Source organism: Chelon labrosus (genome assembly GCF_963514085.1).
Source record: "Chelon labrosus genome assembly, chromosome: 18".
Classification (NCBI taxonomy): Eukaryota; Metazoa; Chordata; class Actinopteri; order Mugiliformes; family Mugilidae; genus Chelon; species Chelon labrosus.
The window spans coordinates 6,928,812-6,946,629 of NC_140351.1; the positions used below are offsets into that span (position 1 = coordinate 6,928,812).

At 42.4% G+C, this 17,818-nt stretch overlaps 1 protein-coding gene across 2 annotated transcripts in view; it reads left to right on the top strand.

Annotated features, from left to right (window-relative positions):
- Positions 1 to 2,413: 2,413 nt before the first annotated feature.
- Positions 2,414 to 17,818, top strand: part of arhgap29a (Rho GTPase activating protein 29a) — a 34,031-nt gene continuing 18,626 nt past the window's right edge. The window contains exons 1-4 of one of the 2 annotated variants that reach the window (XM_084565845.1): positions 2,414 to 2,674; positions 3,880 to 4,258; positions 9,125 to 9,226; positions 17,385 to 17,528. In XM_084565845.1, the coding sequence (XP_084421971.1) occupies positions 3,979 to 4,258; positions 9,125 to 9,226; positions 17,385 to 17,528 (526 nt within the window). In that variant the 5' untranslated portion in view covers positions 2,414 to 2,674; positions 3,880 to 3,978. The remainder of the gene's footprint in view (positions 2,675 to 3,879; positions 4,259 to 9,124; positions 9,227 to 17,384; positions 17,529 to 17,818) is intronic. The other variant, XM_084565846.1, reaches the window with a different exon arrangement.

The following is a 17,818-nucleotide window of genomic DNA, read 5'->3' on the forward strand; positions in this document are numbered from 1 at the left end:
CATCTGGCTTCACGTTTCTTCACTCTTAAACCGGTTTTACATTTAAAAGAGCGGAACACACTTAACAATTTAATAACCTTTTGTTTATTGTCATATTTGGCTTTAATAAACAGCATCCAAGATTACTAAAGATTACATGATTTTGTTTGCTTAGTTAAAACATCCTCACAGACCACACATTACATTCATATACTCTGTTAACCTCGAATTTAACAAACTATAGAGATTCCAAGAGAAGTTTAACTTTGTCAGCACCTCTGCATGTAAAGTTTCAAAGTCCGATTACTTTAATTGCTTTACTCGCTCTACTTGGAAAACATGGTTGTAAACAAACTCCTAAATAACTCAAGCAAACTTTGACTCTACTTGGTACTAAAATAGCATTGTATTTCTGTATTTTTTTATACTAAAATATTTTATAAAATGTTCAGAGCAGAATGTCTTCTCCCATTATAAAGTACAGGTTTGGACCGAGGGAACAGATTCTGACAGTGATGTGGCAGGAAGCTGTCCTGGAGTCATACCCTCGGCAACTAAATATGCTCCAACAGTTGAGCACTAAATGCTTCCCTGCTTGTTTGTTGGACTATCTAATTGCGTGCAGAGGGATTGTTTTTTTACCGTAACAATCGAAACACGCCCCGTAATGACATCCCAATGACGTGTTAAAACGTTTATATTCTGTACAAGGTGGACGGTGGCTGCTCAGCACATTTCTAAAGCTTTCAAATAATATCTATATCTATATCTATATATGTAATTTTTTTATTTTAAGAAGTCATTGCTACAAATGGAGGGTGGATGTGTCAAACAGTTTTTAAAGACAATGACAAGTTGTTTTTTGTTTTCTGTTATTCTAACTGCTTCAATATTGCTAATGAATTGCCATTAAAAACCAATCAACTTGTCATTTGCCACTTTCAATGCTTCTAATACATTTTTAATGAATGAAAATGTCATTTACATTCAGGTTTTAGTATTTACTGTACTCACAAAGTTATTTACAACATGATAAATGATGTAGCACTTCATATTGTGGAGGTAAAACTATTTATCTATATAGTTAATTAGGTATATAGTTACTTATAACAGAGCAATTTCATCTCGACCAAAGGAACACATTACTGTACAGTGTGGCCACAAGAAAGAAAAGACTTGTGTGGAAAAGATTGATATTTATTCTTAAAGAACATAAATCTCACAGGCCACAAAGTGGGCACCTGGTTTATTTGACTGCACTACATTAATTTCACCAGCAGATGTCAGTCATGTGTGCGGTGTGACAGGAAGCCTCCAGATCCGTTTTCAACTCCCAGAAAATAAAACAAGCTTATAGATCCAAATAAGACTTAAAATATATTCACAGAAAGAAAAAAAAAATTAGTTATAGATAGACTGATTGTTTTTTTGTGTATGTTAAAAGTAACAGTAGGGTATTCTTTGTTAAATAGTGTATATGTAAATATGACATTAGCATCAGAAATCGGCCCTGAGGCATAAAGACTGAAGTCAGATGACGACATCCTCCATTCAGTGTTTTGATTTTTAGTCCGTTTAGTCACTTGTCCCTGTCTCATGAGGGCAAAACAAGAGCTAAAGACACAGATTACAGAACATCCAAGTACATTCAGTCACTGTGAAAAGGCACATGTCAGTTCAGTCCAGCTCCATTTCTACTGAAACTCAGTTTTCATGTCATACATCTAGACCGCCAACGGGTTTTTGCTGGAAATAAACTGTATAAATTTACCAAATACAGTTTTTACCCCATTAAAATGTTAAAAAAAAAATCACTTTTTGAAATGGATTAGTGTTAGTGGTCAGTGAGGTGACATCAGGTGATAGGGGGGGGACCATGTCTTGCAAGCACAGCTGAGCAGAATATTTGTCAAATGTCCAAAATGCAAAAGGTACAAACTGATCTGCAACACACGTTTTCTTTTCAAGTATGATTTACACAAACAGCTGTGGCTGTAATCCAGGCAAACACAATAAAACAGCTGCTGCTTCCGAGACACTACTGCAATGTTTTTGCTAATCAGGACACTCCATGCCTGCTGTTGGGCTTTTATTGAGTCGCTTATCTTGAACATTGGCACTGAGGTGTTGGCCGGTAGAATAATGTCAAGTCAGCCGGAATTACACTGGAAATACATATTTTCAGAATAAAAGTTTAAAGCCCGCTCGCATGTGAGCTTTGCATTGCATTCAGTTAGTTGCTGCATATTTTACAGTAGTTGCAAACTAATTACTCGTCAGTGTTATTTTTATTTAAACTAATTCATGTAACATATTGCGCTGACACGTAGCTTGTTGCGATGAATTCCTAGCAGTGTAATTTATTTTGAAAGGTCAAACCGGAAGTCCTCTGTTTTGTTACGCCACTTTAAAACTCCAGGCACCTGTTGTTAAGGGAGGACTCCACGCAAAAAAAAAAAAAAAAAGAAAAACTCACAGACACTCACAATCACGCCAGTCACAAGTTAGTGTGTACATCACATGGAGAGAAGAAACTCAGAGGAGCTCAGCTAAAAAAAAAGTTTTTCGGACACAACTGTGAAATATAAGGATAGAAATCTCTCTGTGGATTAATAACCGTCTCATTACTCGACTTTCGGACACTTTTCCGCTTCGGGATTTTCTTCGGCTGCAATGTTTCGGGACTCAACGGCAGGTGAGTAACGTCTGGTAATTTAAAAACTCATGTTTGGATATAGCTGCGAAGCAAACTGCTGCTTGTAAATCAGCGTAACAAGTCTTCTCAGTTAGAGAATGAGCGTAAAAAGGCGGTATCCACACACTGAAATCCATGTTCACATTTCGGACTCTCACGCGTCATTGTTTGTTGGCGAAATATTCCCGCTGTTATTGACGAAAAAAAACTTTAAACCCCTTCTGCCTACTTAACACAGCAGTTCGGCTTGCACCGAATACACGGGGGATGAATGACTTCCACGGAAATTCAAATTTACCATCATGTTGTAGTCTGAACGGTGGTCGCGGTTTGCGCGTGAGAACAAACTGCAAAAGTCCAGATTTTATGACAAAAAAAAAATGTTGCTTAGTAGATTTTTAGATTCTACTAATGCCGAATTAACTAGTCAACCTTAAAGAACTTTCAGTTTTAACGTGGGTTAATTTGGTCATAGTTTATTCAATAAAAAGCTGAAAACATCTTAAAACTATCATATTTGACAGGAAGCTTGGCGTGTTTTTTTTTTTTTTTTTTTTAGACGTGGAAATCCATGATTATTTTTTCTCTCCCTATCAAACTGAGTTGACACTTTGATTTCCTTAAGTTAAATTTATAAACCACTAAAGTGGAGAATATGTCAGTCTTTATCAGCTGTAAAATCCGGCTGTCTCTTATTATAAAAAAGTAAATAGAGAAGTTTTTCATGAATGGGGGTGTTAATAGCACTTCCTAAAGTAGGCACAACAAAACCAGCCAGTAAAGGTTTAGTCATCGCTCTTGGGCTATGTTTAAGGTTGTAAATGGTATTATTATCCTGTTAAGACGAACAATGCCGAGGTTTATAAAGCGCCGCAACACCTGGTTTAGTGAATTACATCATAATTGTTCAAAACAGTACACCGCTTGTGAAATACTGCATGCGGAAAGCAGCTCTGTGCAGGAACTGTCCGGCTGCATGCAGAATTTCTGCCGTTTTATACTGCATTTAGATTTTCATTATTGTCAGTTTCAAGGGAAATGTGGAAAAGATAAATGATTTTTAATGTAAAACGGGAACAAAATTTAGGATTTTTCAGTTTGTTGATGTCAGAACATGTGTCCTGCAGAATCTGTGAAAGGATTCATTATGTTGAATCAAATAGTTCTTCTCAGGACTAAGAATCCTCTCTCTCTCTCCTTTGCAGTGTTCTTCATCCCTGTCCTGGTGCAGTGTTTGGTCTGAGAACGAACCTGAACCGAGGGATACCAGGCACCGGGCCCGAGGGCCGCTGGACCGGGAAGGCATGCTCGCTGCCATGCTGCGCCAGAGCTCTGGCGGAGGTTCGGGAAGCGGCAGTGGTGGTGGTGGTGGCGGAGGTGGAACTAAACTCTCTCTAGGTATCTCCAGACTCTCCAGCTCTAGCTTGGGTTCGCCAAGCCCATCTAGAGTCAAAAACGATTCCGTCAGCTCTGACAGCCCAGATACACCCACCTCAGACCCAAACTACATCATGCAGCTCGTCAGTGATGTGCGCAAGTTTGCTGATGTTCTCCTGCAACTTAAAGAAGTGTTCAACTCCAAAGGTAGGTAAAAAAAATAAGAGAAATGCGGCAAAATACTAATCTCTGCTTTGATATTAAGTTGTAGACACAACTAACTTAACAGCTGAGGTACAATTGAGTCATTAAACCTCCACCAACAGGTTCAGCTGTACCAACCTGAGCTCTGTCTTTGGAGGAACCCTGTTAATGATTTGTTTCCACAACAGTTGACCATTGTGTATGCAGGTTTTTCAATAAGTTACACATGTGTGCGCTTCCATGTATCGGCAGTGACGCGTTGTATCCCCGTTTGTGAACACAACAGTGTGCGCCTTTTTATGCTTTATTAGTTTGTTTGAACAGGACGTACAGAAAGCTTCCTTTTCAAAAAGAAAGGGGCTTGTGGCAGCGTCGGAGGAAAGGACAAATGCTGAACAGTTTAAGCACGGCAAAAGGGGGATTCATAACGGAATGTAGCTGCACTCCGTCCAGTCTTGTGTACACACTGTTGCTTTCACCGTAGTGTACACAGACCCGACCATATCTACCTGTTAGCGCTGCAGCCTTGGCTGCACGGTCAGTCAACTCGCCTTATCTCACTTTTACTTTAGTTTTTATCTTTGTGGTAATTTCAGGAAAAAAAAAAGGTGCATTTAGTAGTCTGTTTAACACATGCTAAGTGATCTGTGATAACAACGGTGCCACTAAATAGCTTATAAGTTTTGTCTGATGGCAACGAAAGGGTCTGTACTCAGACTACAGGGAAGCAGAGACTGGGCTGCTGTGTGGGTGAGTGGTTAGACTACCTTTGTATGTTTGGCATTGGGTTTTGGATTTGAGCCAGATCTTGTAAATACACGGGTCTGAGGATGAGGAAGTTCTAAACGAGATGAGGTTGAGATACTTGTTGTGGTGCTATTACATTTCTTTCCTCATTAGTACTGCCAGGAGTCTTGGAGAAAAGGAATCTGGGGAGGTCAGTAAAGGTGCTCGACCCTGGCTGGACAGCGTTACAGACAGCAGCTTGACCTGTCAGCATGCTACAGATCAAAGCGCTGAACCGTCATGCGCAGGAGACTGACATCTGCAGCCTTAAGAATTAAACGCGATCGGCTACAGTTTCTGTTCAATGCACGGTGTGCAAGCAGAGGTTCTTGCTATGTGACAAGGTTGCATAGCTGTCATGCTGGACATTTTTGCTTCGCTGTTTCTCTTTAAGAAACCGGTTTGTGTAAATTTCCAAATTCTGCTTGGAGCTGACTGCGAGCGGGACCTCAGATCTTTAAACATAATTCAGTAAGCGTTAGAGTCCACAACTATACAAATATATAAAACAACTATACGCAAAAGTTACAGGTCTAGTGAGCACTGGTTCCTTTATGGAAATGCAGCCACTGAGATGCCAGCATGTGATTTTAAAGCAGAGGATTCACATTAATTACACTTCTTCTTATTTTGGTTAAGATTTAGGCAAAGTAAGGCTGATTCAGAAAACAGATTTGACCACGACTGACGAAAGACCATTGTTCCTTAAGCAAAAGGTTTGACAAATAAGTGATTTTACATTGCATTTTGTCTTATGACAAAATTTTTATTATTGTTCTAAATGCAAGCGAAGCTACCAAGATGGAAATCAGGAAATCAGCTTCGGTTTTCTCGTCGTATCTGTGTGTCTTGCGCTCGTCATCTTATTGTTGAGTTTTAGTGCTCTGGGGGCTTTTAGGAGACTGCGCTAACAGATTGTTGGGAGTCGCTGACTTGTGCTGTGATTGGATGTGATTTAAATCCCCCTCTAATTTATGGCCATATTGTCTCTGCAGCCCTACACAATAGTTCAAACCTCTCATTACCCTGGCCACTGACTGAAACCAAAAGGGGAGCCGTCTTTTAACCACACAGAGCCAATAGTCACGAGCAGTAGTCAAGCCCATACCCCTCTCGCAACGGTTCCTGCATTCACGGTCAGTGATGTGAGTCTGACACCCATTGTCCCGAGGAGGCATCTCCAGACTTGCATGCTCCTGCTAACTGGGAGCTTTTGCGAAATTAAAAAAAAAAAAAAAAAAAAAAGATTCGTTCCCAAGTCAAGAATAGCTGTGTGCTGTGCGGTTGATCCCTCGGGGGCTTTCCTCAGCCAGAGTTTTATTTTTTTAGCAATGCACATCGGCCATAAATGGTAATTATTACATAGCAGCTCATCAGTTGCGTCTGCAGCCAGTGACGCATGACTGAATTTTGTTTTTTGCCAGCGCCTGAGAAGAAATTGTTTACGTGCCTGCTCCACCGTCGGGTCATTGTTGGGGACGTGTCATCCTCGGAGCGTGACAGATATTCCCATTCTCTTCTTTTAAGGTCGTGACCTCGTCCAGTGGCCACTTGTGAAGGACATGTCAGTAATTGGAGGGGATTATTATTTTGAAGGTTCGGGCCTTAACAGGGGTCACAGAGGACGTTTGGAGAGCAGATGAGCTGTGGAGGTGGTCCGCGCGGCCTTTTGTGTTTGGCGGCGAACGGGGGCCTCCGAGGCTCTCCATCATAAGATTAGCGCAGCAAACATTTGGCCCTTGCGTGTCTTCGTTCAGCAAACAACAGTCTGTGTTTTGGAGTGTGTTTTTGTGGAGCTCTGCAGAAGATTGTCATCATTGGCTATTTTAGGAGAGAGGGTGTTGCTGTGGCTGCCCTGACTTAACAGCACAGGTGTGTCATCCGTACCCAATTATGCTCTGCCAAGCTGGATTACGGCCAGTTTTATGCGTCAGCTGCTTCAGAATGAAAACTGCAGCATCGAGCAGTTCACTCAGCAGGGTGTTGCTTTTGAAATTCAATGCCAAACTTCCGCTATACAATGAACAATTATCTCAATCTTCTTGTTGCAGGCTTTTCAATTTCAGCATACATGAAGCAGCCTCGCTGATCATGTATCATCCGCTTTTTTTTGCACCATAAATGCTTTTGTGGTGACAGAATGTAACCACTTTGAGTCATCACATGCTTAATTACCCTGCCACACTTCCTACTTCCTTCATGTTTTGTTCCGACCGCACGAAAAAGCTCACGTTACTTTAGAAACTCCAGTGAAACATACCGATCAGCCACAACATTGAAATCGCTGACAGGAGAGGTGAATAACATTGACAATCTTGTGACAGTTCAGTGTTCTGCTGGGAAACTTTTGGACCTGGCATCCATTGATGTGGATGTTAATTAGACATGTAGCACCCATCTAGACCAGACCAGGCACCCCCACCCCATAGCAATGATGCTCCTTGATGGCAGCAGCCGTCCCCAGAAGGATGCAGCCACAAATCGGTTTAGGAACAACTAAAAAAGGTCCAAATTAACCCCAAACTGATCAAATATCTGTGGGATGGTTCACAGAGGCCCCTTCCCTTCAACCCAATCGTCCCAGAGGCCTCCCACTAACAAACAACCTGTTGCCAGACACCACAGGACACCCTCAGAAGGCCCATGTCCATTCTCTGATCAGTCACACCTGTTTTGGACGCACAAGGGAGACCTGCACAATATTCGGAAGGTGGTCGTAATTTTACGCCTGATCGGTGCATGCCATGAGTCCCAATCAGGACATATCTAGGAAGGATTGTGGCACATTACGCATGTATACAAACAAGGTTTTACGACAGCTCCATCATGATTAGTCACAGCTTTAAATTGCAGTGTTAAATGATGACTGCTGTACCTGCTCTCCTTGAGTCAGCTGTATGTTTCACGTTGAGTCACAAGTGTCCTCAGTTAATGAGAGGGCATTTCTTAGAATCTCTTCTTACCGTGATTGTGCAGCTCTGGGTTTTAATCATTAACAGGTGGTCACTAAAAATGTGGCTGCATGTGTTGTGTAATGAACAGTGATACTGTTTATGTACCTGAACACTTTTTTTTAGTTTCTCTCTCTTAGCGGTGCGCTGATGATAAACTGATGCAAACTTTACAGACGTTACATACTGGCTTTTTGTTTTTGTACCTTTACTTGAAATATGTTGTGGGAAAATATGCCCCCCTCTCTGTTTTTCGAAGCCAGCTGAGCGCTCTGGCATGATGTAAAAGCAATGTGGGAAAGTGATTCTGGTCTGGGTCCTCAGAGAAAGCCTTAATGCTATTTTGGTCATTTGTATTGTAAATCACCCCATGTGAAGTACCAGCCTAAAATTAGCCATACTTGGGCTTTTCACCATCAACCATTCCAGAGTTTCCAAATGGCTGCAGCTATGCTCTGTTTAGACAGGCTATCCCACTGGGTCTGGGATCCACTGTAAAGCAGCGCGTAGCTTCTTCTTCGTCTCCGAAAAAAGTTCCTTTTATGGCTCTTTTTTTACCGTGCTCATATTTAAAGCCGCTGTAAATTATCCCGAGCGCAAGAAAAACGAGCTTTCCTCGTCTCCCGAATGTCTAGTTACACTCACGGTTTAAAGGTCTGGTCACAAATTGAGTTTTCCAAAGATCTCGATTTAATCACGCTGTATACTTATCTTGCTAATTAAGCTGCCTTTTCAGGATTTATTACATTAGCTTAATTGTTCTGCGCGATCCTTGTGTAAAAGCACTGCTATTGTCTTAGCATTAGTAGAGACGTGTAAGGGTTAGGCCTTTTGGATTGCAGGATTAAAGTGCAGAGTATTGCAGCATATGGCAGGTTCATTTATCCCCTCAGCCTGAGGAAACAGAACATGCACCATTAGCTGAAAATCTATCTTTTTGACAATGCACAATGTTTGCAGTAATGACATGTTGTATACAAGTGGCAAGCCATGCTGGATTGTCAAGTTTAATTGAGGATTTAGAGAAGTTATTTTTTTTTTTAAGTCAGGAGCCAAGGGAGCTCCCTCTCTCTGCGCGTCTCCGCTTCCTTCCCTCTGGGAAGATTTACGGTTATGGGCACTGTTTTTGCAGGGCCAGCTTTGTTCCATGAGGTTGTCGATGTCCAGCTCCAGGATTCCCACACTGCACAGGAAGATGTTCTTTTATTAGAGCACGAAAACGAGCACATTACACGTATGTCATCGAGTATTTTATTTCTCAGAATTAAAATGACAGATTTAACTAACACCCCCGTTTGTTTGGGTGCTCTGAGGTTCAGCCTTCCCCCTCTTGGATTTGTCCTCTGAATAAGATTAAGTATCCCATGAATCTCTACGTGGAGTGGATTAAAGGTCTATAGTGCAAAAGATTCATCCACTTGACTTTGATACTTCAGCTGTTATTTTTGCTGGTGGAAATGTTTTTTTTTTTATACAGCTTTGCAACGCATGGGAATAAGATTTTGGAATATGCCTGATATTAGATGGCTGATTATTTTTGATTTAGTAGAAGATGCAGGGTTTTATGGATATAAATTAAATGAAACTAGGCACACTTGGCACAGAAGCCGTCATGTAAGAGGTTGTCTATTCGGTGAGGGGCCTTTTGAAGGATAAGCAGCCGTTTATTCCCGACCTCAACATTCGGTTATTTTAGGAACTCGGTTTCTCTGCTCAGTGAGAAGGAACAAGGGACCCCGTCTGATGTGGCGGTAAACACACAGACTAAAGCATGAAGCACAACTAGGACCAGTTGGGATCTGTCCTGTCATGTAAGGCTCAAATTAGATCCCATTGTGGTGTAGGAAGAGGACAGTGGATCTATTGAGGGGTGACTGAATGTGCCAGAGCAAACGGTACACAAGCAAAAAATTCCTGTATCGATGCCATCTCTTGAATCGGCGTCTCCTAACTGATAATGGCGCCCTTGAACAAACGCTGTCCTCTAGATCAGATGAGATTAGATTCAAATTTATTGTCACTGCATATAGTTCAGGTACATACACACCAAAATGCAGTTAGGGATCTAACTAGAAGTGCAAATAGCAAACAGATATGTAGTTTGTTTCGACAGACATCTGAATTTTGTAACGTAACAGGAGGCCTCCCTGGCATCATACGTTTTAGTAATCTTAGCAAGACTGGCAGGTGTAGATAAGCACTGACTCTGCAGCCCTGAATACCTTCACCCCTTCACCCCCATACAAGGTCTGTGTCTGCTCTAGCTGTTAATTGTAGCCATGGTAAGAAACAAAACAGTGTCTTGTGCTCACAGTGGGCCTATGTTGTTGTCTTAAACTCTTCGGATGCTTTTCCTTGCAATGAATCGTATGACGTCCTAGTCGTTTGCCAGTGGAGTTCCGTTCTAGTTGTATAACATAAAAAACGGCGCCCTGAACTCAACTTTTTCATGGCCAGAGTTGACAGAAACATGGATTTCTCAATTGTCTTTCTTTTCTTATTGAATGAAATGTACTATTTTGGTCAATTGAACGCCTTGACAGTTATGAACTGCATTTTTGAAGGCCTTTTGAAGCTGTTGTTTTTTTTGTTTTTTTTTGCACACAAAGCTAATTTTCTCAGGATTAGAATGCTAGTAAAGCTAAACAGTGTCCTCTTGTTCTCAAAGCTGTGCGTTTGCCTCCCATGCTCAGGCCCCTCACCTTCCAATTTTGCCTCTTGACAGGTGTACCAAAGGGGCCCCATCTGTGGCCTTCTCGGGCCGATCTCTCAACTCCCCGGCCTCCCGAGTTTTTTCTTTGCCTCCATAACACGGCTTTTGGAACAACTGTAGTCTCTTCAGTCTTATGCCTGACCAGCTTGGCTTGGCTGCCAGCTAGAGGTTGCACGGTGGGGGGATTTTGAGTTTCTCTTAAAGAAAGCATAGTTGGAATGCCAGCCTTCAGAGCTTTGCATCAACAGAGGACGGTGGCGGCGGTGGTGGTGGTTGTGATGTGGGGGGGTATCTAGAGAGAAAGGTTGCCTGTCTTTCCTCACAGTGACAGACAGCTCCAAAGAGAAATGAAAAAGGGGGGAAAAAACAAATTCTTTACTCCACACTGGGTATCTCATTTATATTCGGAGGAGTAAAGAGGAAAAATATCCAAGGGTAAATATGCCTGTTGACTAGAAGGAGGTCTTGGAACGTTTCACCCTTGTCAATCAGTGTGTTATTGGATTTTTATTACACTACAATATATGCTTTCTTAATAGCAGGTATATTAGACATTCTTTGCTAACTGCTAACAAGTTTGACAAAGGCGGCATCCTGCAGAGTGGGAACAAAAACGCCCCCCCATCAGGTGGAAGGTGCTGTGTGTCTGGCCTAGGGGTCTTTTTTAAAAGCCGGCTCTTTGTGCACGCAGTGATGGGGAAAAATGGCTTCAAAGGTGAAACAACAGGGAATGGCTTGGTATGAGTATAGAAGTCGGGGAAAGGCAAAGTTCCCCCTGCCTTTTACCAGCTGCATGTAATCTGCTAATCCGTAGAGTGGCCCGCCGGTGGTCTGTCGACAGAGGTGGAACAGGGCCGCTGACCACAGGAAGTATGTTGAGGAGGGGGATATCGAGGGATGTATGGGCCACCCATTGCAGTGACCCTGCAATGTGTTAAAGGTTAAGTGGAGCTATTTTGCCTGACCGCCTTATAGTTGTGCAAATAGTTCAAATTTGGATTGAAATGATAGGGCCGTTTTTAGCAGTGGGACGCCGCGCTGAAACGTCAAAGAATGTGGCATTTTCACCCTAGACAATTAAAGAAGAGTCAATTTGAACAAAACAAAGGTTATTGAGTCACACAGTGATTGATTATTAGACCCACATTTGGCTGCTTGCCTTTTGAAGAAGGGCCAAGTCCCAAAGGAGCCTCTTAAAAACCTTAGCTCGCCATAGCTTTTCATGAATGCACAATTTCTTTGAAACAACTGACACTATAGAGTACTAGTTGGTTAGAAGGAATGTCCAGCTGTGGCCCAACTCAATGGGACACATGGGAGAGGTTTTGATTGACATTAGTCATGGCTTGCCTGTCCAACATACTATTTAGCCCCCTCGGCCATGAGCGACTTCCATTTGATTGGACCTCTGCAGACCCGGTTGTGACATGTTTAGTGATTTCACACTTGCTTTGTGGCAATGAGCACCCTCCGTTCTCTCTCAAATGTCATGAAGCATAAATAATACATTGCTCCCATGATTTGCAATGCATGACTGAACATAGCTAGGGTCACGGCAAAAGGAATGTTGCCAAGTCATATTGTGCAAGGCCCAAGTGGCCGTTTTGTGCCCAGCAAAGCAACCCATTGACGCAAAGTCCCAAAAGCGACATCGTTACCATATGGTTCACATCAAGCAAAAGCATCAACATATTTTATTATGGTAGTTTCTTCAATGTGGACAAATTTGAAGTCTTGGAGTCTAAACTAGTTTGGATCTTTGCAAATACAAGGTCATAGTTCCCACCTTCTGTTTATGTTTCCTTTGAGAACCAAATTGAACTAACCAATAACATCTAACCAGATCAAATATGTACTGTTCACATTTAAACGTAAAACACAGATGAGTAAAACTTCACTTTAGGAAGATTGTAGTTCTTCATTCCAGATAGTTTGCTTTATAATGGTGCCACAGTTACCTTGCATGACATATACACTGTTAATGTATTACAAGTCAATATGTTGTGTCTTGTGTTGTACAATGTTTTAAAAAGGTTGATGGTTCAAAAAGCTTGACCACTGCATCAATTGCAAGTTAACGTTAGGCGTGGATAGGGCCTTGTACTTTAGCAGGATGCAATATCACATAAAGATATTGTAGTAACCGGGATGTTAGGAGGTGGTTGAAGAAACTCACAAGTGAAAACCAGTTCACAAATGTCCCTGCTAGAGAATATTGCTATGGCTACAGGTTTAATGCTTACCAATATTAAATTATATTCACAATTCTTCCTAAACCTGATGTTCAGATGGTCTCATCCTGCTCTGTGGCCTTTCTCCATGTCCATGACATGAACATTTTGGAAAGGGGCATCATAAAGTTTTTGGTATTGAGGTGTCATCTCGATAGTGAATGATCTGACAATGTTTTCATTATGGACCCCCCCCACCCCTTACTCTTGCAACTCCCATCCCCGCTCCCAAACAAGAGCCTGGAATGTTGGGTTTCCATGACGCTAATGAAGTAAAAACCTGGCAATGTGTTGCTGGCAGCCTCTGAGCAGCTCCTGATCCGCGGCCTCCTTCTCATCAGGATCAGAGTCTGATCCCCCTGTAGACTTCATTCACCAGGGCTTATTATGCCCAGGAATGTCTCTCCCTCTCTCTCTCTCCCTCTCTCTCCCTCTCTCATAACCCCCGCTGGAGCAAGGGAAGAGGGGTGCAGGGGTAAATTTGGGACAAATCCCAAGGGAGAGTACTACCCCAAATAACACACAACCCCCTTCCTCTTTTTTTTCTCCTGACTCCCATACCCACTAAAACTCCTCCCCTATTACTCCTTACAATCCTCCCACTGCTAACTATCACATTCGGACAAAGACACACACACACAAACTCCCTTTTTCCCGTGAAAAGTGAAAAGCTGTCGTTGTGATTTATTGTTCCATAAATGCTTCATGTGGCAGACCCATGAGGCGACCAGTCCCACTATTTGCTCGTGGCCCCGGGGACAATAGTGAGTTTTCGGCACTCAAACAAGTCCTCGCTCCTAACTCTGCAGACTTCCCTGGGGAAAATACAATGGACTTCCCAGCAGCTTGTTTGTTTTTTGCACGTTTTCAGATGGCCTTGAACTAATATTTGCAGAATGAAACTTGTACAGTCATTGCAGCTGTCTTTCTCATCAGATTTTCCCATCTTAAAAATGACAGTCCTCTGGTCAAATATTCCTTTACCAGGCCCTCCTCTGTGGGAACGAATCTTCTTCTCTTTGTGTCTCCACCAGAATGGCAGTATAGGGGTTAAATAATCAGTCTCTGTACATTATCCTGTGTCCTGCTGGGCTGGTTGACGCAGCCATAATGTCTTGCTAATTAGCCTCCATTTAGGATTTTCCAATAGGCCACACAACCGCCATTGACGACTGAAGCCCACTGAGCTTTGCAAAGGAAGACCCTTCTGTCTCGTGGGCATTCATGGTTTAGGCCTGTCCTTAATAAACCTCTCCGAGCCCAAGCCTGATGCCTCCAGGACTCGGGATTCAGTTACTCAGCTGATGAATAGGGCAACATAGCCTGTGTGGGGATGATTTAGGCCATTGTGTGTATGTTGTCATTCACAGGATAATGTCCATAAATGGGATCTAAACTGACCAGGACCAATTAAGGGCTTAAGGGTTGAAGCAGCTCCTTGCCAACTTTGACCCTTATCAAGTCATTGTGGGTGTGACTTCCCCATATAGATTTGTAAGACATGGGGTTTCTGGGAAGGACTGAAATGGCAAAAACATACAAAAAAGTACATTATTTTTAACACCGTGTTAGGGATTTTATTTTTCCGGGGTTAGGGTTTGATAATAGTGAGAATGGGGAAGACGCCAAATACAAGAATACATGTGGTAACCCCTATCCAATCTACCAACAATGAGAATGACCCCTTCTTTAGATCCATGTGCATTGATTATACAGAGGTACTGTGTCGCAGTTTGATGTGATGTGTTGTGTCGTGCCAGAAAGTCACTGCTGGCTCTTTTCCTGCCCCGTGGGGAGTTGGGCGGCTGAAACAATAGGAAAAAAGGCTTACATCATCAGAAGCCACCAGGTCCTCGGCACTGGAAAAGTCTGGCGTCTGATGAAGATGAATGAAGATGGTTGCTATGGAAAAGATGGGCCTCTCCAGGTCATGTGGAGAGGCCCTTGGCAAGCTAGAAGCAGTAGGACTTGTTGGCAGGGAGTAGTTCATGTGGTCTGGGGTCTGTGTTTGTCTTAATCTAATTGTGTTGACTCAATTTGTATGGTCCAGGTGTTTAAAGCCATCTATTGCTGATTTGATTGGCTTTGTATGTTTAGTGTTCATCTGAAGTAGCCTCTTGACCTCAATGTTACTACTCAGTTATTGTACATTACTCAATCAACCATGTCTTTAGGTTTATGTTGAGTGGTCAATTATTGGTTTGCCGGGTGTGCTGATTGGCTGTCAGTAAAGCAGTAGCTTATTTCATCATTTTTGCATTATTTATTGAAGGAAAATGGCAGATGCCTAAGTACTATAGGTAATAAACTGTATATGTTACTATTTGTTAGAAAAAAATGTTCTTGTTAACAACTGGTGCATCCGTTTTTCACCAGCATAGTTTACCTGACCTGTAGGTCATTGTGAACTTGTCACCGCCTGGTCAGTTGGCTGGATTTCCGAGTCAGGCCCCTGCTAGCATTGTGACAGCGCCCAGCATTATTAGCCCCACTGGCGGCACTATTTGTCCCACTCCGAAAAAGGGGGCTAACGAATAAAAGACAAAACGGGAGACAGCTAAAGTCTTTCTGATCCCCCTTTCCATGAAGGGTAATCCAGGGGTGATCGTCAGCACAAAATGTGGCTTTGACTGCCTGTAACCATTCTGTGTTTGTGTGTGTACATCCCGTATGTGTGCATTTGTTTTTTAAATGTAACTTTATTACCTTACATCGAATGCAAGGAGACCTGACAATGAAAAAGCTATTTATTCAGCTCTTCGTTTTAAACGCGTGGCTAATATAATTGCTTTTAAAACATGAAATGAAAACAACCGTCCAGGCAGCCTACTGTGTGTTTAGTGTGATTACAGAGTAGGACCGGAACATGTGTCAGTCACAATGGCAATTATGTGTGTTTGTGTGCGAGAGGAGAGACAGAACTGAAAGATGTGTCTCCCCTTACCTATCCATTTCCCTCTTGTACCAGTTGTTCTTGAGAAAACCACCCATGCTAGCTGCGTCAGAGCTTGGTCACACTACCTTGTATGTTTCCGTAAGTAGTAAAAATGTTTGTTTTTTCATTCATTACCTCATTCCTCAAGACTCCCAAGAGAGAGCATTTTCAAGGTTACGTGATAACAAACTGCATTTTGTCCCATTGTAAATGGTGGTGACTCAGTGTTAGTAAAGTCGCATCTAAAGAGAATCACATACCAGAGATGCCTAGTCACTAATAGCAGAAAGACCTCAGTGGCGCATGTTAATTCATGCATTTAGGAGTCTGGTTAGTGTGTAGCGCCTCTCCCTCTGACTATTTGGCTGTGAATGAATGCCTGTAGTCTTGACATGGCCACTATTTTCAAGCTTAAAGTGCTGGAATGTCCTATAGACACCCCGTTGCCAATCATTTATTCAAAGCGTTAAACGGGTTCCAGGTCCAGTCTTCTCAAGATTTATAGCACGCGATAACATTTTTATGGTACAACCTTGTCATAAATACATCTACTGTTTACAAATACAGTAGATGTTTGCAGACACGAGACCAGGCACCCTCACCCCATAGCAATGGCACACCTTGATGGCAGTAGCCAACCCCAGTAGGATGCAGCCTGACACGGGAACACACACAAAAACGGTTTAGGAACAACTAAAAAAAAAAAGTGAAGAACCCAAGTATCTGTGGGATGATCCACAGAGGCCCCTCCCCTCAACCCATAGGACCCAAAGGCCCCCCACTTGCCAGACACCACAGGACACCCTCAGAAGGCCCATGTCCATTCTCTGATGAGTCACAACTTTTTTTTGGAGGCACAAGGGAGACCATTATTAGGAAGGTGGTCATAAAGTTACACCTGATCTGTGAATGTCCCAATCAGGACATATCTGGGAATGATTGTGGCACATTACACATGTTTTACGACAGTTCCATCATGATTAGTCACAGTTTTAAAGTGCAGTGTTAAATGATGACTGCTAAACCTGCTCTGTACTCCGTGAGAGGTTATATCTTAGAATATCTTCTTACTCAATATTAGGAAGGTGGTCACAATGTTATGAGTGAGCTATGTATGTCATCACTGTGGCAAAGGAACATGTAATGACACCGGTGTTATCTTACTGGCCAAAGGTTAGTAGATCTCATAGAAAATGTAGTAAATGTCAATACACAATCTTTACCAGTGCTGTTATGTAAAATCCCAATATATTGGCAATGTGAGTTATTGCCAGAAATTTCTAAAAGTTGTCCCCTGTATTGCTCTAAATATTGTTCAAGACAAAGTACATTTTTTTTTTCATGTAGGGGCTTAAAGAGCAACTTCTACAACTTAAAATATATGAGCAGTACAAGAATGTAGGTTATTGACGTTAACAAAGATTCCTTTATTGCAAAACCGTCATAATATCATTCAGGTCAGCTTTGATTAGACGTTAATCAGCGTAACAAAACTATCTCTATCTTCTTTCAGAGCACCAGGATTGCCTCCACCATGCAGTCCACGAGCGGCTGGGAGAGCTTCTGCGGGTCCTGAAGGCTATTATCAGCAAACACCAGAGCCTCAACTCGGTAGATATCCTCAGTACAGCTGGAACCGTCATCGCCACGGTCAAAGGTGAGCAGAGATGCCCGGCTCTCCCCTAAACACACACACACACACAGATTAAGACTCATCTTGCCTGTAGGACGTACCAGCTACTCCTCCACTCCTTCCCTTGGTCTGTTTTGTGTCTCTGCTTATCTAATCCTCCCTTCTCCCCTGACAGTTCTCCCTCCTGGACACTCGCTATTACTATGTCCTTCTCTCACACACTGTCTTCCCAAGCCTTAAAAACAGTTTAAAGAGCTTCCCAGGGAATGTTCCTGAGAAGTTTTCTTTTAGCTTCAAAGCGAACGCTGCTCTTC